Source organism: Silurus meridionalis, chromosome 9 (assembly GCF_014805685.1).
Source record: "Silurus meridionalis isolate SWU-2019-XX chromosome 9, ASM1480568v1, whole genome shotgun sequence".
NCBI lineage: Eukaryota > Metazoa > Chordata > Actinopteri > Siluriformes > Siluridae > Silurus > Silurus meridionalis.
In genome coordinates this window covers 406,069-432,654 of record NC_060892.1, presented here as the reverse complement: position 1 = coordinate 432,654, position 26,586 = coordinate 406,069, and the positions used below count along the sequence as shown (strand labels likewise).

Sequence of the window (26,586 nt, the reverse complement as noted above, 5' to 3'; positions counted from 1 at the left end):
CTATCCCCCCGCCCCTACCCGTTTGTTGCGGCGTGTTTAGGTAAAGGTAACCAGAGGGGAGGATTTCCGAAAAGGCACTGACGTCATCTGGGGGAAGCCAGGTTTCGGTGAGGAGAAACAGATCCAGATTGTGAGAGGAGATGACATCATTGAGGACAAATGTTTTGTTATTGAGCGATCTGGTGTTACAAAGTGCCATGCGGAACTTGAAAAGGTTGGCAGGCGACTATGTCACACGAGGAATTGGACAGAGGTTTCCTTGGACACAACCCCGGGTGAATGTTTCAGTGCGGCAGGGACACGGAAATAGAACATCTGTGTTGGAGCCAACCGGCTGAAGCCATTGGTAGCATTCCAGCGATCTTCTAGCATTGCCAAATCCTGGTTGATCTTTACACTTTGGAGACGGAGAATCCAGGTGAGTCCTCAGCCTGGCATGTAACCCGCCTCTCCGACCGCGTCTTCTACGGTGCTTCCTGCCTGGTAGCAAACAGACTCAGGAAAGGAGGAATTAAAGTCAACAGTGGCGGTGGTGGTTTAAAGGACTGGGTATTTAAGAGGCAATTGGTTGTAAAACGCAATTCCAGCAGCGTGCTGCGATCATACACAATAAATGACGAGACAGTAGTAAAAACAAACAAGAAAAAACAGAGGAGCAAGTGGCAGGCCAAACATCTTGGTGTGTGTGTGTGTCTCAGTTATTCAGCTTCACATTGTTCTCTTAGTAATGTCATTTTTCCTTTGATTTCTGTCTCCAGCAGAAGAGGAGCCTTGCCAGACGAACCCGTGTCTGCATGGGGGAAGCTGTCTGAAAGAAGGGGAAGGGTACAGCTGCCTCTGCCCTCTGGGGTACTATGGGGAGAGCTGCGAGATCGGTGAGTGAACAAATAAGTGCAAAGGTCAAAGCTGAAGGTCAGGTCATGAGTGAAGGAAAAATAAATGTTAAAGTAAATTTGATTGGCAAAGTCTGTTTTGATGTTACTGCTGACTCCTGCTGATGGTGGTGATTGCACAGACGATAACAGTAAGAAGAACAGAGCAGCGCTACCTTGAGGCCTCCAGGGGATAATATAGCATGCAGCTTATTTTGTCCTTTCTTCACTCTTGGCACACTTGTAATTTTCCTGTTGGTTCACAGAAGATTGATTATAACAACAAGACCAGTGTGTGGCAAAGTAGGCGAGAACTCAAGTGGTGCATGAAGCTGAGAGAGAAACACATCTACATTTAAACTTCTGATGACCTTCTCTAATGAAAAGCATATGCCCCACTACATGACTACATGGGCTTATAGAGAAATGCAGTGTCTCTGTGAAAATGTACAGCTGCATTGGGGCAACCCACACACACACACACACACACACACACACACACACACACACACACACACACTGAAAGAACAGAATATCAATTGATCTTCTATGGTTATCTCCCAGCTGTCTTTATGGGGAACTAGGGTCTGGTTTCAGTCTAAAAAGAATGATGTGTAATCTGATGATCTTAAATATTGTGCCACATAAATATAAACTTTTCTCCAAGCATAAGATCATAAAATGATAAATATTGATTTTCAAGCATTTTTGGTATTTATTAATAGTGCAGTATAAATGCAACAAAACATTTAAACCTACTACTTCCTGCACAGATGTGCATTACTTTATTATTATAGCATTGTATTATCATGATTATAGTTGGTCAGTAAAGATACTGAAACACTGACTTCATTTTATTTGTATAGTGAGCCAGGCAGTTAATATAGTGAGCCAGCCAGTTAATATAGTGAGCCAGCCAGCCAAGGAGTGAGCCAGTGGTGACTGTGGTGAAGGAAAAACTCCATGAGATGGTACAGGGAAGAAAATCTACAGGGAAACCATCCTTATCCTCAACAACGAATGTTCGTTTATGACAGTTCCATCATTGTAGAGGTGACAAGTGATGATGAATAAATGCAACCTGTTTTGGAGCAGACTGTTGATATTAATTACAGTCTAAATCCATTCTTAAAGTTCTTGAGTTGTTTAGTAACTTCATGGTTCTTCAGCCTGTTGATGTGAAACATCTTCAGCTGCTCAGAGTGTCTCCATCCAGAAGTAGGACATCAGGATTAATCAGACAGATCCAAAGAGAAGAAATTATTGTTTAAATCACTGAATCATTGTTAAGGTTATCAGCTTTTCACTGATTGAGACTTAAATGCAGAACTGTTCATGGAGATTGTAGACTGATGGTTTATTTAGCAGATTTGTTTATATTAATTACATTCCAAATCCATCTTCATGTTTTCCATCCACAGTAATCTCATGGTTCTTCAGACTGCTCATGTGGAGCCATTCTCAGTAGCACTGAGTGGTTTTCCATTGATGAACTTTTTAGAATAGGTCAGGCAGGTCTGGATAGCAGAAGAAGACAGGATCAGTGGTATCTCAAAAACATGTGGAGCTTAACAGAGAGAGAGAGAGAGAGAGAGAGAGAGAGAGAGAGATGGATTATTAGGTATATTTATTGTTATGTAATGGTTAAATACACTGTACAGTGTGATCAGGGAGTAAGTTGGAATGTCAGTATCTCCCGGGCACACGGTGCGCACTTCCGGTTCCGCAGTGCACACTTCTGGGTCGGTGGCCATCTTGCGTTTTTTCCCGTGCCTCCCGGTATTTAAGGACACCAAAGACTCTGGGCCAATTTACCTCACCAGCTTCTTAGTCCCTGAGATGCCCCCTGCCACCCTGCCTGCTCTGGTTCCTGCTCCTGCTCCTGTTCCAGACCCCTGGTCTGCTCTGCCTCTCTAGTTATCTGGTTTGAATTTTGGACAGTTTTTCGGGTTTTGTTTCTGATCTGCCCTTCATGGTTCTGTTTGTGGGTTTTTGATATTTTCAACTGTTTTTTTGGTTTTGGTTTTGTCTCCTTGTTTGCCTGTTTTGACCCTGGATTGTTTTTGCCTTACCCCATTGCTCAGTTACTTATCTTATTAAGGTCTGTTATTGCCTAACTCCTGTTTGCATTCTGCATTTGGGTCTTCACTCACCCAGTCACACCCGCACCTGCTTTTCTGACACGGAACTGCTTTAAGGCGAGTTATGACATCAGAACCACAGCATCAACACATCCCAGTTCATTAAAACAATCTCAGGGGTCAACCTATTCATTGGTTTCTGCAATTAATCATCACTGATATCAATCACTGGAACTAGCGTCTATCGACAAAAATCCACACCGGTAGTTTTTCCAGCTTGCGGTTCGCTGTCATTACGAGAGCGGCCTCTAGAGGCGAATCACTGATGCCACGCGTAGTTTGTTTTTACGCGTGAGTCTGCGTGCTGCACAAAGAGCACTATATTATATTTATTATTTTTTTTCATTTAAAAGATTTTCATAATTCTGTACTGTTTTTTATCGGAACGTATGTTCAAACCTAGCTAGCGGTATCGTAACATCCACTTTTGGTCGACCTCCACATTTTATATCCATGATCCCTACAGATCTACTCCCAGCACCACTTTTGATTAATTGTGTACATGCTTTGAGGTCAGAGGTCACAGCTGTGCTCAGTCATGATTATCGATCCCTCAACACGGCGCTCGCGCAATCGATGCGTGAATTATGTTAACTAATAATAAAAGGCTGAAGGGATGCAGCAATTATTAAACTGCATGTGTGCAATAATTACAGATATTTTGTGTTTTAACTGCTTCATGATGCCAATTACACTGTAGAAGTCAGAACAGGGGCTCGTTATAGATATTTAGGGTTCGAATCACATCTTATTTACACATCACGTCTTCTGGCATGTCTACGGTTTATTTCAGCTTATAGTATAATTATTTTAAAATAAGTGTGTGTGTGTGTGTGTGTGTGTGTGTGTGTGTGTGTGTGTGTGTGTGTGTGTGTGCATTTTGCTGTTAGTGTAATTAGCTTTTTATGAGTTCTTTTGTATAATATTAATTATTCGTAATTGGTGAGTAGGTTAATTGCGGATTCACACACACACACGTTTGATCAGATTTGCTCTACTTTATTTCTGCTCATTTTAGTCAAATCTATTTAAGAAAGAGATACGAATGAATTTTACTATTACATTTTTCCACTGAAAAAAGAAATGAGTAACTCAGGCATGCTATTCTCAGAGGATTTCCCTACGTTTCCTCTAAGTTGTGCTCAGCGATTATTTGAGAAGAGGTGTTTAGGATTCCTGCATTATGCATGGACTACATTACTACTAGGCAGCTGCAATATTTATAAGGTAATCAGAGAGTGTCCATGGGGACAGGGTGCATTTGTTCCTGTCTGTAAAGCAGTCAAATATTCAGGAAATATATAGGAATAGGAATCCTCGACGATGTGCTGAGGCCGAGGAACGGGCCATTAAAGTTAACTGCATTCGGTTCTTTACTGAGAAAGCTACATTTACATGGGGTTACTATTTATCCAGCTTGGGTCAGCAAATCAGCTTTGTTTGAAAGCAAGTCGAATGAAGTTACCTGAGGGTCACTCTGTCAAACATCTGAAGAGATCTGTCTATTGGGTTTTGAAGACGATGGAAAAAAGAAATGCAGATGTTCTCCATCAGTGTCAGTGTACCTTCAGGGGGAATGGAAGGTGCTCATGTACGCTCATTGCAGTGGTCTGGTCAGCAACAAGCCAGGAACGCTTATTAAATGGTCTTGTTCATTAAGTTAACTGCATTGGCCTGTGTGTGTGTGTGTGTGTGTGTGTGTGTGTGTGTGTGTGTGTGTGTGTGTGTGTGTGGGCAGGTTGTCTGTGTCACCTTCAGCATTCAGCATCTAGCAGTCCCTGTTTCTCTTCACTTGTTCTCCTGTGGTTAGCGTATGCAGTTAAGTCTCATCCTCCACTCCACAGCTCGTCTTAAGTTTGTCCTCCATGGTTGTTTTCATGGTCTTCAGGCTTCATGTTTATGTTTTGTGCATTCATGTGATGTTATTTAACACAATTAAAGATATTAGAAATTGATCCCTGAACCTCAGCAATGATGGAACTGTAATGAATGAACATTCAAGATGAGATCTGGTTCCTCTCATGGTCTCTTCCTCTTACAGTGTTTTTCCTTCACCACAGTCACCACTGGTTTACTCATTAGGGATCCACTTAAAGGCAGTAAATGTGTACAGTCTAACTTTATATTGGAATGAACACTTATGTAAAATATCCATTGTTAAAAAAATAAAACTCAGTTAAAGTTATAACAGAACTTTACTGTAAATATGATTTTTTAATAATGTTTTACTACAAGATTGTTTATTTTTCACGTTGCCTACATTGAAATGCATCACAAATGATTGATAATTGATTTGCTGTATTTCCTCATGTTTTTTAAATAAAAGATGCACACATTTTATCTGAATAATTTACCGAATGGTGAACACTTTGAAGAAAAGAATCCTTATCTCTCAGAGCCTCGCATCCTGTTTACCACACTTTTTCTTTTTCTTTTCTTTTCTCTTTCTCTTTCTCATTTTTGCTGCATAGTTTTTTTCTCATTGCTGTTCCTCTTCCCCGTCGGCTTGTTTTTATTCTACATGGAAGCCGGATGGAAATCGCTCTATGCAGCACAGATGAGCTGAACGCAGCTTTATGGCTCTCTGTTCTATTTCTCTGGCAAAATTTATTTCATTGCCTTCACCAAAGTAATTATTCTTCTGGAACTACTAAGATCTCAGACCTAACAGGTAGACTCACCTGATCAAATTACAGCCAGGCAGCGTGAGGAAGAACACTCTGAATCTTACACACTTCCAGATGGAGAATCGAAAAAACCCATTCCCATAACTACATTTCCAGGCTTCTTTGCATAGACACCAGTCCTGTAATTGCGTTTGAATGATGCATGAAGGCTGCTCTATTAATAATTTTGCGCTGTAACCTATGGGCTGAAAATACCTACATGAAGAATGTTCCTGCCGTCACAGATCTCCTGATCCTCCGACTCCAGCTTTAGCGACACAAACACATTTTACTAACACCATTAAAGGAACAACAAGAAGAAAACACACCAAATCCATCTTATTTCTTCAGTGTTAAAAGCAAAGTGGTGTCAATAAATCAATGTTCATCAATAAAAACATCTGCTTCTGCTGAAGCTCAGACTCCTGATGTTCCTGTACATGGAATCAAACGTCAATAGATGCTGAACGGCAGTCACTCAGCTTTCTGCTGTGATGCCATTGTTCATTCATTAACTCATCCAGTCATTCATTCATATATTCATTTATTCATTCACTTATTAATTTATTCTTTAATTCATGCATTTATTCACTTATTTATTTATTAATTGATTGATTCAGTCATCCTCAGTAATTTCTTTATCCATCATCTTTATGGAATATTTTGGAAGTGATCCTGAGAAACCTGATATGAAAAAGTACATCTTAGATGTGACAGCAGTCCATCACAGAGCTCCACACACATGTTTACATTCCCACAGGAGGTAAAGACCTGGAGCAAGTGCAGGAACAGTAAGAATTGAATATTGTGGCTTGACTGGACTTTAGTGATTGTGGCCATAAGTAGGACATGAGTTTGGAGGGATGGTTTTTGCTTTTAATATTGTAAATGTAGGTACACACACAATCTTACAGGTTCTCAATCAAACTGGGATTGAATGAGGGGCCAAAGGGACATCAAAGGATGAGGGCTTCAAAATATTGCTCTTAAACCAAAGAACCTGCCTCTTTTGTTGGGTTCTTATCTTCCGTTGATCAACTGCTGTCAATCACTTAATAAAGATTAGTTTGGCGCTCCAGCTTTAGGAGAACATCTAAGAAGAGGAAAACATAAAGGCAGCCTGATCTACCTACAAACATGTGTTTGGAAGCTGAAAGGGAGACAGAGATCCCAAAGGAAACCTAGATGGATTTTATGGAACAACCAAAACTCCAAACTAACCTGAGCTCAGGATCGAACCCTGGACCACCGCGTGATACATAATCATCTGTAGTTTGGTCAATATCACTGCACGGCATTTATAAATACTGTACAGCCCAAAGACGCTGACATATTTCATGCAGAAGAACAGCCAAGAACTTCCCCAGGCCCCCAGAGCAAAAAGGACCAGGTTCCAGAGCTTGTGTTTCGCAGATTTTTTTGATTAGGGACATGTGCTCTGGCGACGCAACAAAAAGAAAGAAACATAAGCTCAAGCTGTGACACACACACTGTGTACATGGAGACAAAAAGAAGGCCTGATGAATGAAGTCCTGATCAAGCGTTCAGGTGGCCATCATGTCTCGTGCCCTGGAAACGAGTAATAAAAAAAGAGTTACGATCACCTGATGTGTGAATGCTGTTGTCTGCAGCTTCCTGCTATAAATCCTGCTACAAACATCTTCTCTTAGTGATGGAAGGAATAAAGCAGAAAGAATGTCAGTGTTTCAGAATCATCTTTAATAAGGATCCAAGTTTCATGTACAAGGACAAGGACATGGTGTGCTGCTGCTATAACAATAAAAAAAAATGAAAAACTAGAAAAATACAATAAAGGAATAAATAATGATAGATAATAAATATACGAGGTGATGTGAACTGGTGCTGTTCTGACCCACATGCGTTCCCACGACTGCGATTTCATTACGGACAGCAAGTTGGAACAAAGAACAAACGTGACATTCTGCATGAAACTGGGCAAATCTGCCACAGAGACGTTTGAAGTGACGTGCGTTTGACATACGGCGACGCAGCGACGAGTTGTTTGAGTGCTTCAAGAGCATGAGAACATCACTGAAAGACGACGACAGATCAAGGAGACCTTTAACGAGCTCAACCGTAGAAAATGTCAAAACCGTTTACCAACTCCTACATGATGATCATCAGAAAACAATCCACACGATTTCACTTCCGCACCCACCCACTCGCCAGATTCGGCTCCTGTGGACTTCACTCTCTTTCTGAAGATGAAAATCCACCTCGCCATTTTGCCACTGTTTTGAGGATCTGCCATTAATCACAGAAGGTGTTTGAGACGCTTTGAAAAAAAGAGATGTTCCAGTAGAACACTGGGAGCTGTATTACTGTGCATGGAGACTATTTTGAAGGTGATTGTGTGGAAACGTAGATAAATAAAGTACTTTCGTGTAAACAGAGCGAATTTCCAAACTCATACAGATTTGTGCAGGAATGTAAACATCACCCAGTGAAACGGATCATTTTTAGTGCAGGTTGTAAAGTAGTCCATGTTGATTCTTAATGTAACATATGAGATGAACATTTTGAGGTTTACTGCAACATTAGTGTTTATAGAAGCAGGTCAGAGATGATGATGTGGGTCTTTGGTATTGTGGATGAAGTCTGAGGTCGGTTGCAGATGAGAAGAAGTTTTTGTGGTTTGGAGATTTGGTCCTGATGGTCTGTAGCCTCCTGCCTGAGGCGAGTGGTTTAAAAAAGGGTCCTGCTAGTGCACAGGTCCTGTAGAGCAAGTGGAGGTGGAAGATTGCAGCCAATCATCTTTCATGTCTATGGATGATCATCTTTGTATTTTTATTTTCCAGAAATCAGAACAGAATCAGAAATAAAACAAAAAAAAATTGTCGTTTATTTTTGTAATTCTCTTGTTAATAGTAGGAGATGTGGAGAAGCTAATGAAGCTCCTCCAGACTCTGTAGTTATCTGCTCTACATTACAGGTCCACTGGTGTTGCCTGGTAGCTCATTTTAAGCACACCTCAGATCAACCCAGTCCGTGATTAGCTCTCTAATGACTGAGGCATGATGTATCCTGAGCTTTATTACGGATTCTGCTCACTGAATAACCAGGAGAATGATCACACTTTAGTGTCGAGTAAAACAGACAAGATAAATAGCCGAGTTTTTAAAGAACAAGACCCTCTGGTTTTATAATCACCTACACCCAGAAGTGAGCTTAATTCAAAACAAGTTGTCAAGCCTGAATCTGGTTGTTTCTGTGAGCGTTGGTATTTGTTCTGTTTGTTTTCAGCAAATCTCTTGAGGCAGACGGTGCTGGTATCAGTCTCTGTCCTGCCCTAAATATGCTTCTTTCTGTTGTCCCCTTTATGACACACTCAAACATGCACGTGTTGTTGAAGACAGCAATGAAAGTGAGCAGACTGACCTCACCCCAGCACACAAAGAACAGAAGAGCTGTCGGATCACACGCACAACAGTTTGAGATGTTATGACATGGCTGCTCATTAGGCTCTGCAATGTTCCCTGAGATGTTGCACTAACCCTGTCAACAGCATCCTGGGCCTGTCTGGTTTAAACCCACAACCACTCCTGCTGCTCGAACCTCCAGAAAAGCTCTCTTTCCGACTGAAGCCAACGGTTTCTTGGAAGTTGTCCAGCATTGCCTTCAGTCCTCTGTATGAAGGGCAACACGTGTATGACTGCTGAACCTACTGTGACACGTCCTCATTTAGAGTCTCGAGGTTGCACTGAAGGAGCGATTGAGGGATTAGGAATTCTAAGAACTGGCCAAAATATGAAGTGTATTTATTTCTTTAGTGTTTGGACTGGAACCAGAAGGTTATTGATTATGTTAAATAATATTAGTATTAATTAGTATGTAGCACTAGGAAAGGAGGATAGGATTGTGATTGGCTGGAAGTGCAGGTGTGATTAGTAGATTGAAAAAAATAACGAAGGGTGATTTATACGTGTCACATGAACTTTACAACACATTGAAATTCTGTACTTATACCAGTGATGTTAGGAAGCTGGGGTCAGACCTCAGAGTCAGTCATAATACAGCACCCCTGGAGCACAGAGGGTTAGGGGCCTTGCTTAGGGGCCCCTAGCCTTGCAGCTTTTTGTTACCAGGGCTTAAACCCACAACCCTTTGATCAGTAACCCAGCACCTTAACCACTGAGATACCACCTGCCTCACTATTGTGATTGGCTGGAAGTTCAGGTGTTGTTCAGAGCATTGAACACACAGATAGATTGTGTTCTTCAGCTGAATCAGCTTTCTAAACGAATGAACACATGTAACCATAGTAACATTCAGTACCAGTTTCATGCAGAGCTTCTGTAAAGCTGCATTGGTACAATGTCCATTTCGAGGCAGAAGATGAATTTGAAGAACTGGAGAAGAAAACATTCAAATGAGGAATAGAACAAACAACAGCCCCAGGAGTTACTTCAACAGCTTCATCATTATTTAAGATGTCATACAGATCCAATCTCTCTCTATTTCTCTCTCTATTTCTCGCTCTCTTTCTGTCTCTCTCTCTCTCTCTCTCTCTCTCTCTCTCTCTCTCTCTCTCTCTCTCTCTCTCTCTCTCTCTCTCTCTCTCTCTCTCTCTCTCTCTCTCTCTCTCTCTCTCCTTCTCTCTCTCTCTCTCTCTCTCTCTCTCTCTATTATTATTTATTACATTTATATACAGATATACACAATATATAAATATATAAACAATAAATCCTTGTTTGGTCCAAATGAAAGTAAAATGAAATGATTGCACTTGATGTTGGCCTTCAGGTGGATGGTGAGGTTTGTTTCGTGATCCTGCAGCACTACAGCATGAAGGTGCAGATCTTTAGGGCTGTAATGACACTTCTGGATTGAATCTTGAACTGCCTTCTTCCACCCAGTGTGATGGGAGAATTCTCTGGCTGACATTTCCCAGGCTGTGTTTAATTAATCAAGTCAGAAGAAATGCCCGCTCGTAGATCCCTGATAAGTCTTCAGTGATATTTCAGTCTGAGGCGTCTTTTTAAAAAAGGGAAAGAAAACTGCGGACGAGTTCGAGGTTTGCAGAGAATCAGTTTGTTTATGATTGTTTTGGTCATTACTCTGCAGTGACGATTCTTATAAAGGCCTTGTTTTCTGAGGATCACTAATTACACACTTACATGTTCGAGATAAATCAGAGCAGAGTTTTCACTCGTCCTGCTAACAGTCCTGATCCCAGCTTTTATTCACAGCCAATTTCTTTGAAAGACCGTTTTCTCAGCTTGCCAGAGCAATTACATTGAAGGCAATCAGAATCAACAGGACACACAAACCACCCTGAAAGACTCTGATTTGTCCTTTAGAGGCAAAATAATAAAATGCTAAATAGTGGAAATACTGTGTCAGGTTTCAGAGTGTTTTCTGAACCCCATCACTGCTGACAAATCACTGTGACCCGAGTGGAATTATTAGTAGGTTTGCAGCCTTCTGTTCAGCTCTTCATGAGCAGACTGACACTCTTCTCTTTTCTAGTGTGTTTTGGGTTTTTCTTTTGTCCTGCGAATGCTTTATGCATTTTACTTATCACCTGAAATCTGTGATAATGTGCTCAACACTGTAGCCTGTGTTAAAAGAAGGAGAAACAGAGATGCTGTTTGATGGCTTTTAATGACGGCTCAGAGAAGACCTCAGGCAGCCACTGCATAGTAATTGAGTTCTGGCTGCTTCTGTCAGGAGCGTTTTAATTTTTAATCGTCAGCATTTGATCCCGAACGTTGGAACGTAATCCCAGGGAGATTTCTGTGTTCTTCCATATTGACTTTTCTTTTTTCTCCTCTCCTTTCAAAGTCCTGGTACCTTATTAAATCCCATTGAGTGGACACCAAGCCTAGAAGAATAAAAAGAATCATAAATGGAACTGCATCAGTGAAATTGTTGATTGCATTTGAGGTCTCATTTATTAAAAATGGGGGGTTGTTTACATTTTATATGCCTGCTCGTTTACAAATGCCCTGGCAGCCGGCGAAATTGAAAGGATAAATCTGAGAAGCGTGAAATGAAAGAGCCGACTTCGGGCCTCGAGACCTGCGTAAGGCACTGAGAAATGTGTTTCTGCCTGGGAAGTTGATGTCAGGCTGCTCGCCCTCTGGGATGCAGTTCAGTAGCCAGGCCTGCGTTCACATATTTTGTCTTGTGCAGAGCCTACAGATGTTTTCAGCTCATTCACTGGCCCGATTTGTCCGAAGCTCTTGCTACATGCAGCTGATATAAAGGACACTTGTTTGTTTTTTCTCTAGAAATGCAGCTAGAAGTGTTTCTCCCTCTGTATTTCTGGATGCTTCGTGTCTTACTCAGATGTTCTGATTTGGAACGGCCTGCTGTAGTGCTGAATTGATCTAAAACTAATGGGCTGTGCAACATCAGCAGTTTCTGTATTAATTACTCTGTCTGTTTTTAGTAATTATAGATTGCTTTATTTCATATCCGTGTAGCGACTTGTCAGGACACTAGATAACGTTAATTAATTGATTACAGATAAACATGTAACGAGATGAGAAACAGTAAACAGGTATGAGTGTAAAATAAGTGTTGCATGAACATGGAACAGTGGCTGATGTAGTCTATAATCCTGACCCCTGGTATAACTGTGATGGACACAGTAAACCGGATGATGAGAGGACAATAATGTACTCATTTGATACTGGGAGAAATAAAACTGTGAGAAAGAGCAAAGTAGATTAGATATTAGAGCAGCAGGATATTGGAGACAGTCTAAGATGACTGAAAGCTGAAAGTGACAGAAACTGCTGGAACTTGACCAAAAGCTTCAGTATTATTCATGTGAGGAGGTCTGGACTGGGGTGCACAGGGTCACTGATGATACTGCACTCTTTCCTCTTACAGCGTTTCTTCTAGACGTCAGAGCTGAGTGGGGGCAGCGACCCGATGATGTGATGGGCTGATTTCATTACCCTCTGCAGGGCTTTGCAGTCTGATATGGTGTAGCTGCCATACCAAACCATGAACCTGTCAGTAAATCATGCTGCGGCGGCTCTAGTGAAATGTGAAGGATCGCTTGGAAGAACCTGATGAACACATTTTGCTTCTTTATCACTAGTAATGCAGTGGTTATAAGCTTGAATTGGTGAGCTATTGAAGAGCTTTTTTTATATAAATCATGTAAATCGACCGATAGACAGTCTGTCTCTTTACTCTCTCCAAAAGCCTGACACTGTTTCTGTTCACAGTCTGGGGGACGCATTTGCACCAGGCATCAAGCAGGTTGTCTTTATTCATCCTGATGAAATGTCCTCCACACAGCAGCAATGGCATGAGACACTGACAGTGCTGGAGCTTCACATGACCATGTAGTTAAGAAGTGGGTAAAGATAAGCATCATGAGTACATCTCCATGGTGTTCCATGCTCCATGGAGGTGTGCATGAGGAGACTCTGTGCTGCAGCAGTACACATCATTTGCACGATTTAATTATAAAATAGTTTTAAAAGCTGCTGGATGTATCAGAAACGTTTCCTGTAAGCGACTTTCACAAGAACGTTTTGTACCGTGTCTCTGCAGCATCGTTCTCTTCTACTCACATTCATCTCACGCCAATAAACACGCTTTCGTAGATTTTCTCTTTTTTTTAAAAGAACATTTGTTTCGAATGTTTTTATTACTGATCACATGTTCTTATGACTGAATCACAGTTTTCCAGTTTCATTAAAATGCATTCAATCTTTAAAGATTCCATAAAAAATCCAGGACATATAATCGAGGCAGAATTCAGTCACTACGGTTGTGACGGAATCGTGGGGAAAAATATCATTAAAAGCAAATGTTGCTGTATGAAATCATGACTGCAATGCGAGAGTAAAAACACTGATTCTGGGTGACTGAGTTTAAACACAGCTCCTGACTGATTGCTCGAGTGCAGATTAGTTATGAACACTACAATCAGGAGCAGAGTGAAATATCAGTCTGAATCTGATCTTTATCTCTCAGCTGCATTTATTAAATGATGTTAATGCGACGGAGCAGGAATCGAAGCTGCTGTGTTACTCTGTGTGCTGTGTTACACACTACAACATGCAGTGAAATGTTCTGTGACATAAAGAGAGTCAATAAATACAATTAAAAGAGAGTAAATAAATTATTAAATAAACAATCACAAATATAAAATGACAAAAAATATTATAAAGAAATATAATAGAATTTACAGAATATTAATTTCAGAATATAATTGCGGTAAAATAAAATAAAGTAAAATGTTAAATATAATAGATAGCAGTAGTACATTCACATCCAGGTGGACAGAAAAATTGTGATTTATTATGATTGTATTTTTCAGAAAGTCCAGCTGTGGCCAGATGTGCCATTTTGAAATGCATATATAGGGTGACAATGTCATGAAAGTGCTGCAGGAAAGTTCTTTATGTTCAAGATCATGTGTTTCTCTCTGCTACAACCAGAGACCAGTGACCGTGGACTGTACAGTGTCACATAATGCAGCATCTGGGGGTGGAGGCAAATGCAGATGTATTTAAACAAACCAAAATCAAAGAAATCATGAACTAATTCTAACTCAGACTGTGGAACACACACACATAACATATACACAAACATACCATGTCTCTATATAAAGAGACATGGAGATTCTTCTGGGAATGGAAGATTAATCCCTTCTCCATGACACAAATCACATCAGATGGTTCTTTGACTCAGAGCTCTCTCCTGCTCCTGCTGTTTCTGCTCCTGCTGCTGCTGCTGCTGCTGCTGCTGCTCCTGCTCCTGCTCCTGCTCCTTCTCCTGCTCCTGCTCCTGCTCCTCCTCCTTCTCCTGCTCCTGCTCCTGCTGCTGCATTATGGAACGATCCTGCTTTTATCTTCTTTATATTCTACTTTACTGTACAAAAAAACCTCATTAGGAAACAGGAGCGATTTATTCTCAAGGGGAAAAGAGGAAGAGATGATGATCCAGTGGGTTTACACCTTTGGCCTTACCTTATAGCCCAGAAGACACCTACAGTACCTTCAGATGCTGTGTAGACTAATGACTTCTCTACACCAGCTGTGCTCTAATAGATTTTTCTCTCTAGTCTAAAATCAGCAAGAACATTCTAGTTACAGGAAAGAAGACCTTTTGAACTTTAAACTTCATCTTTAAAGTCATATAATTGAATATGAACACACTCCTAACAGCTCGTGTTCTACAGAGAAGAAGTTCACAGAGCATCTGGTTGATATCACTGGTGTATTTCAAGACTGAGATCCTACAAGATGCAACAACGGATTTGTGCGAGCTGGAACTTTTTACTTTCATGTTGATGTGTGAGAGCAGGCAGATATTGTCAGGGATCCGCCTGCCACGCCTCCTTCAGAGGCTGCCTTTGCCGCCTGTCCCAAGCACGCAGCGCAAATCGCACACAGCTGAAGCACGTTATCCTCTCATTTCCTGCCACCATATAAACCACTCACTCACCCACATTCCGGGTCCGTTATTGTACGTTCGTGCGTGGTCGTGCAGGATTATGCTGTGTGTGTTCGCGCTTGTGCTTCTCCCGCAACGTGCCTTCTTCGCCCGGACTTCTCGCTCACTCCACGGCCGCGTTCGGCTTCCCCCGCGCGCCTCGGACTACCGACGCTTCCCCGTCGCTTCCCTCCGTGCCGCGCTTCCTCCATAACGCACCGTGGATGTTTATTATCTGAACTGCTCCGTTTCCGGATTATCCCGAACTGCACGGGTGTTTTTGTGTTGGCTCTGCCCTTGTTCAAATAAAGTCTCTGTTTGCCGTTACTCCGGCTTCCGCCTCTGTGCCACGCCTAACAGAATAACGGACCCCTGAAATAGGAATATCGGACAAGGAAAAAAAAAAAAAAAAAAAAGGAAAAGGACATGATCGGGTTAACGCCGTGGTCCCGGCGCGAGCCGTGTCTCGGAGGTCGGGTTCGTTCTGCCGCGGGTTCGCAGCCGCTCGGGCACGCCGGCAGCGCCACGCCCCCTTCATGACGTCACAGGACTCCCGGCTCGCTTCTCCGGCAACAGAGCCGAATGGAGGGATTTTTTGAGGAGCGTGGATCAATATGTGGAGTTAAACCCAGCCGGTTATCCCACTGAACTACACTCTGAACTACACACTGATCTACACACTGATCTACACCTGATCTACACACCGAACTACACTCTGAACTACACTCTGATCTACACTCTGATCTACACACGAACTACACTCTGAACTACACACTGATCTACACACGAACTACACTCTGATCTACACACTGATCTACACTCTGATCTACACCTGATCTACACACCGAACTACACTCTGAACTACACACTGATCTACACCTGATCTACACTCTGATCTACACTCTGATCTACACTGATCTACACACTGATCTACACTCTGATCTACACACGAACTACACTCTGAACTACACTCTGATCTACACACCGAACTACACTCTGATCTACACTCTGATCTACACACCGAACTACACTCTGATCTACACACTGATCTACACTCTGATCTACACCTGATCTACACACTGATCTACACTCTGATCTACACTCTGATCTACACACGAACTACACTCTGAACTACACTCTGATCTACACCTGATCTACACTCTGATCTACACTGATCTACACTCTGATCTACACTCTGATCTACACTCTGAACTACACTCTGATCTACACTCTGAACTACACACTGAACTACACTCTGATCTACACTCTGATCTACACTCTGATCTACACTCTGATCTACACTCTGAACTACACACTGAACTACACTCTGATCTACACTCTGATCTACACTCTGAACTACACTCTGAACTACACTCTGATCTACACTCTGATCTACACTCTGATCTACACTCTGATCTACACACTGATCTACACTCTGATCTACACACTGATCTACACTCTGATCTACACTCTGATCTACACTCTGAACTACACTCTGAACTACACTCTGATCTACACACTGAACTACACACTGAACTACACACTGAACTACACTCTGAACTACACTCTGAACTACACTCTGATCTACACACTGAACTACACACTGATCTACACTCTGATCTACACTCTGATCTACACTCTGATCTACACACTGATCTACACACTGATCTACACACTGAACTACACTCTGATCTACACACCGAACTACACTCTGATCTACACTCTGATCTACACACTGATCTACACTCTGATCTACACTCTGATCTACACACTGAACTACACTCTGATCTACACACCGAACTACACTCTGATCTACACTCTGATCTACACACTGATCTACACTCTGATCTACACTCTGATCTACACACTGATCTACACTCTGATCTACACTCTGATCTACACACTGAACTACACTCTGATCTACACTCTGAACTACACTCTGATCTACACACTGAACTACACTCTCAAGTCAAGTCAAGTCAAGTTTATTTGTATAGCGCTTTTCACAACAGACATTGTCTCAAAGCAGCTTTACACAAATCAACAGTGATGGTGAATGGTGTGCATTTGTCCCTGATGAGCAAGCCGTGGCGACTGTGGCAAGGAAAAACTCCCTTAGATGTTATGAGGAAGAAACCTTGAGAGGAACCAGACTCAAAAAGGGAACCCATCCTCATCTGGGTGACATCAAGAGTTTGATCATAAATCTTTCAACAATAAAGAACACTGGAGAGTGAGAACTAACATGATTACTGGAGTATAAGATTATAAGTGATGTTTTTTCTGCAGTCTTATACAGACTATATGGTTAGTAGCTCCGAGTTTTATGAGCTCAGCATTTGTGATCACCACAGATCCAGCATCAGCTTCTCCATGCCAGAGCCTTTAAACACTCCAGGAGGTCCAATGTCAAAACTCCACACATGTAGCGGGATCCAAATGGCACTGGTACGTCTCTAGATGGTTCGGGATGTTTGTGAGTTCGGCATCTACTTCTTCAAAGGTCCGTAATCATCACGAGGTGGGAGGTGACTGGAGCTGGAGCAACCTCAGGATGCCTCGGGATGGGGAGAGAAAGAGAAGCAGTGGAGAGGAATTAGCGTAGCTGCTGTTCATGATATTAACAGCACAAGTTGATAATGTGCATGTGATCAGATGTTCTGGAGCACAAGGTTATGATGTGATGTGTGTTATGTGTAGGCTTTGCTAAAAAGATATGTTTTTAATCTACACTTAAACTGGGAGAGTGTGTCTGAGCCCCGAACACCGTCAGGAAGACTATTCCAGAGTTTAGGAGCTAAATGTGAAAATGCTCTACCACCTTTAGTGGACTTTGCTATTCTAGGAACTACTAGAAGCCCAGAGTTTTGAGATCTCAGGAGCGTGGCGGATTGTAGCGTGTTAAAAGACTGGATAGATACACGGGAGCCAAACCATTTAGTGCTTTATAAGTGAGAAGTAATAGTTTGTAGTCTATTCGAAACTTAACAGGAAGCCAATGTAGGGACGATAAGATCGGGGTTATGTGATCATATTTTTTTGACCTTGTAAGAACTCTGGCTGCTGCATTCTGGACTAACTGAAGCTTGTTTATTAATGAAGCAGGACATCCACCTAGTAACGCATTACAGTAGTCTATTCTGGAGGTCATGAACGCATGGACGAGCTTCTCTGCATCGGATATAGACAACATATTTCTTAGCTTAGAAATATTTCTAAGGTGAAAGAAGGCTGTTTTGTAACCTGATTGATGTGATTTTTGAAAGACAAGTCGCTGTCTAAAATAACACCCAGGTCTTTTACCGTTGAACTAGTGGTTACAGAACATCCGTCTAAATGCAGGTTGAGATGCTGGAGCGTCTGTATACTAGTTTTGGGCCGATGAGCAAAATCTCAGTCTTATCAGAATTTAAAAGTAGAAAGTTATGGGTCATCCAATCTCTTAGTTCCTTAACACACTCAGTCATCCGGGTTAATTGAGCTGTATCGCCTGGTTTAGATGAAATATATAGCTGAGTATCATCAGCATAACAATGGAAGCTAATTCCATGCCTTCTAATAATATTTCCTAACGGAAGCATGTATATTGTGAAGAGCAGGGGTCCTAGAACTGAACCTTGCGGCACGCCATAATTTACTTGCATTAGCCTGGATAGCTCTCCATTTAAATCTACGAAATGGTAACGATCGGACAGGTAGGATTTAAACCAGCTTAATGCCTGTCCCTGAATGCCGATGTAATTTTGTAAGCGATCTAGGAGGAGATCATGGTCTATAGTGTCGAATGCAGCACTAAGATCTAGTAAAACCAACAGCGAGATGAAGCCTTGGTCTGAAGCTAAAAACAGGTCATTAGTTATTTTAACTAGAGCAGTTTCTGTGCTATGATGGGGCCTAAAACCTGACTGAAATTCTTCAAAGATATTGTTCTCTTGCAGGTAGGAACATAACTGTGCAGCGACAATCTTTTCTAAAATCTTAGACATAAATGGGAGATTTGAAATTGGTCTGTAATTTGATAACGTGTTTGGATCCAGATTAGGTTTTTAATGAGGGGCTTAATAACTGCTAACTTGAGGGATTTAGGGACGTGACCTAAAGATAGTGAGGAGTTAATAATATTTAGAAGAGGCTCACCAGTTGTATATAACACTTCCTTCAGTAATTTAGTAGGAATTGGATCTAACTGACATGTTGTCGATTTAGCTTTGGCAATAACATTATACAGCTCTTCCTGTCCTATACATGTAAAACAGTGGAGTTGTGGAGTTGAAGGTAACACTGTCTCAGGAGATGCTGTAAGAGGTTGAACTGCCACAATTGTTTTTCTAATGTTATCTATTTTTCAGTGAAGAAAATCATAAAGTCCTCACTACTAAACTGTGATGGAACACAATTTTCAGAGCCCGGGGCGTCGCTCCGCTCCGGGTCTCCGCAGGGGTCGTCCCTCCGCCTCCTGTCTCCGCCGGGGACGTCGCTCCGCTCCGGGTCTCCGCAGGGGTCGTCCCTCCGCCTCCTGTCTCCGCCGAGGGCGTCGTTCCGCTCCGGGTCTCCGCAGGGGTCGTCCCTCCGCCTCCTGTCTCCGCCGGGGCGTCGCTCCGCTCCAGGGCTCCGTGATGGCCGTCTCTCCGCCTCCAGTCGGCAGCGAGGACCTCGCCCGTTCCTGGCCTCAGCGTGGGGCTGTGTTCCGTCCTGGCTCCGTGGCGGTTCCGTCCGGGTCCCGCCGACCCTGGAGGACTGGAGGGGCCCTCCGCCGAGTGCCCGGGCCCACCGGGCTGTTGGCGGCTTGGGGGCGTCCGGTGCCGCCCCTTTGGGGGGGGGTGGTGTCAGGATCCGCCTGCCACGCCTCCTTCAGAGGCTGCCTTTGCCGCTCTTGTCCCAAGCACGCAGCGCAAATCGCACACAGCTGAAGCACGTTATCCTCTCATTTCCTGCCACCATATAAACCACTCACTCACCCACATTCCGGGTCCGTTATTGTACGCTCGTGCGTGGTCTGGCAGGATTATGCTGTGTGTGTTCGCTTGTGCTTCTCCCGCAACGTGCCTTCTTCGCCCGGACTTCTCGCTCACTCCACGGCGCGTTCGGCTTCCCCAGCGCCTCGGACTACCGACGCTTCCCGTCGCTTCCCTCCGTGCGCGCTTCCTCCATAACGCACCGTGGATGTTTATTATCTGAACTGCTCCGTTTCCGGATTATCCCGAACTGCACGGGTGTTTTTGTGTTGGCTCTGCCCTTGTTCAAATAAAGTCTCTGTTTGCCGTTACTCCGGCTTCCGCCTCTGTGCCACGCCTAACAGATATGAAGCACTGAAGAACCCGTGAAGAGCCGTCACAGTCACATTTCACAAAACACTCCATGCTGATGATGCTGAAATTCCTACATCTGGGGTTTTCAGTTTGATGTTAAAATGTAATAATAATCATCATCATCATCATGATCTGGTTCCTCTCAAGGATCTTCCTCATACCATCTCAGAGAGTTTTTCTTTTCCACAATCATCAGTCGCTCCCTCATTAGAAATGAACCTACACTTAACTTACATGCTTTTATCACCACTTTATCTGTGTGTAGCTGCTTTGAGACACTGGTAAATATCTACATATAAAAATTAATCAAATTTAATCATCAATAAATAAGTAAACAAACAAATAAATAAATAAAAGACTTTTTGGGGACATTTGATGTCTATTATCGGTTCCTTTTTACTTCCTAGTAAGATTAGGGTTCATACACGGGGAACTGGTAACTCTGTGGATGAGATGTTGGCCTTCTGATCTGATCTGACTTCTGATTGGTGGGTGATGGGTTCAAATCCCAGCACCACCAAACTGCCACTGCTGGGCCCTTGAGTAAGGCCCTTAACCCTTACTCAGCTGTATAAGACGCTCTGGATAAGGGTCTGCAAAATGCTGTAAATGTAAACACTGTGTGTGTGTGTGTGTGTGTGTGTGTGTGTGTGTGTGTGTGTGTGTGTGTGTGTGTGTAATTAGATGCTTGCTATACATTAAACTGAACATTGTGGGTCATTAGCTTATATTCACTATTCATGTTTAAAAGCTTTAAAACAAAGTATTAATATTAATTTGTGTGATTCACTTCTGAATTCTGTTAAATGGTGTTTATTATATGCTTCACTGATGATTAAGACTTTGATATCTCTCATTACTGCAGTGTTCATGTCCCACTTTTTGGTGTAAATGAGAGATAGTCGGAGCTCGGCTGTAATAAGGCTCTTTTTTGTTATCACGTGTAATCAGTGGAATGTTGTAGGAGTCACGTGAGTCGCGGTGTTGGTGTGCGTCGTCATGGCATCCAAATCAACAGCCTGAAAAACAAAACATATAATAACAATTTCATCAGCAGTTATAACCAATAAACCTCCACAAGCCACTGCTTAGATGTGAAGAGCTCCAGAACATCAGGGCTAGAAGTCCTGGTTTAATGAGAATCAGCAGGAATCTTCAGTGTTCTTTATTTGCTGACTGTTGGTCCTTTTTTTATAAACATGTATCTGCAAAAAGCTCGTAATTCTTTAACAGACTAAAAGAAGTCTTTTATTCACTTTGTTTTCATTTCCAGATATTGACGAATGCCAGTCGAATCCGTGTCAGAATGGAGGCACCTGCATTGACGAGATCAACTCTGTGGTGTGCCTGTGTTTGCCCAGTTACGGAGGAGCCATGTGTGAAAAAGGTAATTGAAAAGTGCTCTCGCTCCCACGCAGAGACGCACAAGCGACACACTCGAGATTACCTGATACACAAAACCTGCTCCACTTCTGCTGCTGACTGACTGAAACTCATGCCACATTTGAGTTTTTATTCTACGAGTTATTTATCGAAACTTTACGTAACTTAAAAAAAAAACTATTCAAACGTCATTATATCTGAAATATGTGCCAACTGAATCCTTTACACGATACACAGAATAGTGTGTGTTTGTGTCTGTGTGTGTGTGCATGTAACACACACTACTGTTTTTATTCCAGTCATTTGAAGAGAAAATAAACAGTGTATTTTATTATTCTCTTAATATAATAATCACCAAAAGAACTAATGAAGTGTCGTATTTCTGACTTTATATCACTGCTAGAAAACCTGTTCTGTACACTTACACTCTGATCTACACTCTGATCTACACTCTGATCTACACTCTGATCTACACACTGAACTACACTCTGATCTACACACCGAACTACACTCTGATCTACACTCTGATCTACACACTGATCTACACTCTGATCTACACTCTGATCTACACTCTGATCTACACACTGAACTACACTCTGATCTACACACCGAACTACACTCTGATCTACACACTGAACTACACTCTGATCTACACACTGATCTACACTCTGATCTACACTCTGATCTACACACTGAACTACACACTGAATTACACACTGATCTACACACTGATCTACACTCTGATCTACACACTGAACTACACACTGAATTACACAGTGAACTACACTCTGATCTACACTCTGATCTACACTCTGAACTACACTCTGAACTACACTCTGATCTACACTCTGATCTACACTCTGAACTACACTCTGATCTACACTCTGATCTACACTCTGATCTACACTCTGATCTACACTCTGAACTACACTCTGAACTACACTCTGATCTACACACTGAACTACACACTGAACTACACTCTGATCTACACTCTGATCTACACTCTGAACTACACTCTGATCTACACACTGAACTACACTCTGATCTACACTGATCTACACACTGATCTACACTCTGATCTACACACTGATCTACACTCTGATCTACACCTGATCTACACTCTGAACTACACTCTGATCTACACACCGAACTACACTCTGATCTACACTCTGATCTACACACTGAACTACACTCTGATCTACACAGAACTACACTCTGAACTACATTCTGATCTACACACTGAACTACACTCTGATCTACACACTGATCTACACTCTGATCTACACTCTGATCTACACACTGAACTACACACTGATCTACACTCTGATCTACACTCTGATCTACACTCTGAACTACACTCTGAACTACACTCTGAACTACACTCTGATCTACACACTGAACTACACACTGAACTACACTCTGATCTACACTCTGATCTGCACTCTGAACTACACTCTGATCTACACACCGAACTACACTCTGATCTACACTCTGATCTACACTCTGATCTACACTCTGATCTACACACTGAACTACACTCTGATCTACACACTGATCTACACTCTGATCTACACTCTGATCTACACACTGAATTACACACTGATCTACACTCTGATCTACATACTGATCTACACTCTGATCTACACTCTTATACTCTATTTTATAATAATTAACTGTGCACTATATGGCCAGATGTACAGTATATGGACACCTGAACATGACTCCATTAAAACGGTGGTCAGATGGTCATCTGTTTGCTGTTCTATCACTTCTACACTCTTTTCAGTAGTATAATTTTACATTATAAGGGTTTGTTTATTTCAGAAAAAAACGGTGCAGTTAATGTTTCAGTTGCCAGGGTATTCAGAGGGGTTGAGGTCAATGCTGGGGCCAAATTAGTTCTTCCACTCGAACCTTGGCAAAGCAGATCTTCTTGGTGCTGGCTTTGTGCCCAGGCGCATTGTCATGCAGGAGCAGGTTCGGGTCTTCTAGTTCAGGTGTAGAGTAATTCTACCACTAAAGCATATAAAGACATTTTGTACAATTGTGTGCTTCAAGCGTTGCGGCAAAAGTTCAAAGAAGAACAACATTTGAGTGTGACGGAGAAACTGTGTGTTCACACACACACACACACACACACACACACACACACACACTGCCAATATAGTGACATGTGTGTGTGTGTGTGTGTGTGTGTGTAATATTAAAACACCAGCAACAAAACACACAGATTAGTGGAGAATCTTTAAAATCCATACCCCTACACACACTCCTCCGTACACACACTTATTGTTTTTCTAATCTGTATTAGAAGCAGCCTGCTGTGGTGGTCTTCATGGTTGACCAGCAGGACATGGTGGGAGCAGTTCTGTTCATTCTGCCTCCTTTATAAAGCAGCCTGATGAATTTTTAAAGACTGCCATGGTGTAGAGGAGAAACAGAAATCTGGATTATTAAACCAGGTGTGAGTGTTGCCGTGGTCTTTATTCAGAGTGTGGAAATGTACACATTATTATCAGCTCGTATTTAATCCCACTGCTGTATATTAAAGCAGTTCTTGTAGATATCACACTTATAAATACGCAGGAATGACACATGAATATTTTCAGACGTCGATGGTGATAAGACTTTCACTGGATGTGAAGACTATTTCAGAAAGAACCGTTTTGAATTGTACATATTTTAGATTTGAGCTGGAAAGCAACATATCTGGTGTTGTTTCATTGGTGAAGAGCTGAATGTCCAAACAGAAGCTAGTGTTTGATCGGAATAATCAAAGAGATGCCACGTTCCCACGTCAGGTTAATTTATTTGCTCCCTCAGTCTCCCATGTAATATAACTCAAAGCTTGCCTGCTCTCTTCCAAATGGCATTGGTCTTTTGAAGCACGCCTCCCTCAGCAAGACCTTCCAGTTTCCATGGAGACCAGAGTCAATAAGTTTCCTGTTGCCAAACTTGACAAGTGACCACGATGCTGGGAGTCCAGCTAACGCCTGTCTGGCTCCCAGCACATGTGCGATAGTGTCACTCTAATTACACTCTATCGGGAACCATATTGTGCTCTTGGATCTATAAATACACTCAGCAGCCTGAGAAAACACACCACGGAACGATGAGAAGATCCGTTTAAACACCAAACCGCTCCTTTAGTTTCTGTTTATGAATTGTGTTACACAGAGGTGAGTCTGAAGGTGTCCTACATACTGAACATTCACTAATAGAAAGGATTGTTGGAAATGGACTTGCTGGAACACCCTGAAGGATTTATTCTTCTCAGTGACCTGTGCTTTTTTTCCTCCTTCCTTTTGCTTATTTCAGCAGAGCAGCTTATGTAGCACCTCACAGCGTACCTGGGAAATTCGCCCCACCTGGAGTGAGTGATAAACTCTTATTAGCTCGACTGGTCAATAACTGAAATAAATAACCAGAGGAATTGCAGCAAAATACAAATATATTCTTTTCTGTGCTCTGGAATAAGTCACAAATACAATAAAATAGCAAACGGCTGTTAGAAGCCAAACATAATTAATCCCAAGCCTTAGAAACAATACCATTTAATACCCCCATCTCTCTCTCTCTCTCCTCTCTCTCTCTCTCTCCTTCTCTCTCTCTCTCTCTCTCTCTCTCTCTCTCTCTTCTCTCTCTCTCTCTCTCTCTCTCTCTCTCTCTCTCTCTCTCTCTCTCCTCTCTCTCTCTCTCTCCTTCTCTCTCTCTCTCTCTCTCTCTCTCTCTCTCTCTCTCTCTCTCTCTCCTTCTCTCTCTCTCTCTCTCTCTCTCTCTCTCTCTCTCTCTCTCTCTCTCTCTCTCCTTCTCTCTCTCTCTCTCTCTCTCTCTCTCTCTCTCTCTCTCTCTCTCTCTCTCTCTCTCTCTCTCTCTCTCTCTCTCTCTCTCTCTCTCTCTCTCTCTCTCTCTCTCTCTCTCTCTCTCTCCTCTCTCTCTCTCTCTCTCTCTCTCTCTCTCTCTCTCTCTCTCTCTCTCTCTCTCTCTCTCTCTCTCTCTCTCTCTCTCTTCACTGCAATACAAAACATAAATATTAATTTACTGGAGAGAAAGTAAGAGATGGACGTGAGTAAAGGTATGAAATCCCCTGTGTGCTGTTATCTGAGTCTGATAAGTTATTAATGCTGCTCCTCTCTCACTGAGCCGCAGTTTCACTCTGCATATACAGGAGCTACTGAATACACAGCACAGGAGATACAGTATGATATCATATCTGAAAGGTGCAGTACTGTGGTTTTTGAGGGGGTCCAGGTGGGTACATGTGATCAGGTGGAGGCGGATGCAAGTGCATCACATGAGAAATCACACAAGACATTTGTAGACTAACGGAGTAACTGGTGCTGTTCTGACCCACGTGTGTTCCCACGTCTGCAATTTCATCACGGACAGTGAGTTAGAACAAACAACTAATGTGAAATTCTGCGTGAAACTGAGCAAATCTGCTACAAAGACGTATGACGTGACGTACGTTTGGCAAAGGCGATGAGGCGGCACGTGAGCTTCAAGAGCTGAAGAACATCACCAGATTTCAGGAAGACCTTCAACAAACTTAACTCCTGAAAACGTCTAAACCTTTCAGCAACTCGTACTCGATGATCATCGGAGAACAAGCCACATGATCTCAGTCCACACCCACCCTACTCGCCAGATTCACCCTCTTCCCATAGATGAAGGTCCGGCTCCCCATTTTTTCCCCAGAAGGTGCTTGACATGCTACAAAAAGAAGACTTCCAGGACATGTTCCGGAAGAATCCTGGAAGCTGTATTGCTGTGCATGGGGATTGTTTTG

The 26,586-nt window shown here is 42.4% G+C and overlaps 1 protein-coding gene across 3 annotated transcripts in view; it reads left to right on the top strand.

Annotated features, from left to right (window-relative positions):
- The window catches only part of ncanb (neurocan b), a 140,781-nt gene that overhangs the window by 82,786 nt on the left and 31,409 nt on the right, over window positions 1-26,586 (top strand). The window contains exons 9-10 of one of the 3 annotated variants that reach the window (XM_046857420.1): window positions 762-875; window positions 21,688-21,801. In XM_046857420.1, coding sequence (XP_046713376.1) covers window positions 762-875; window positions 21,688-21,801 — 228 coding nt within the window. Of the gene's footprint in view, window positions 1-758; window positions 876-21,687; window positions 21,802-26,586 lie in introns of all 3 variants that reach the window. The other 2 variants (XM_046857419.1, XM_046857421.1) reach the window with 2 other exon arrangements.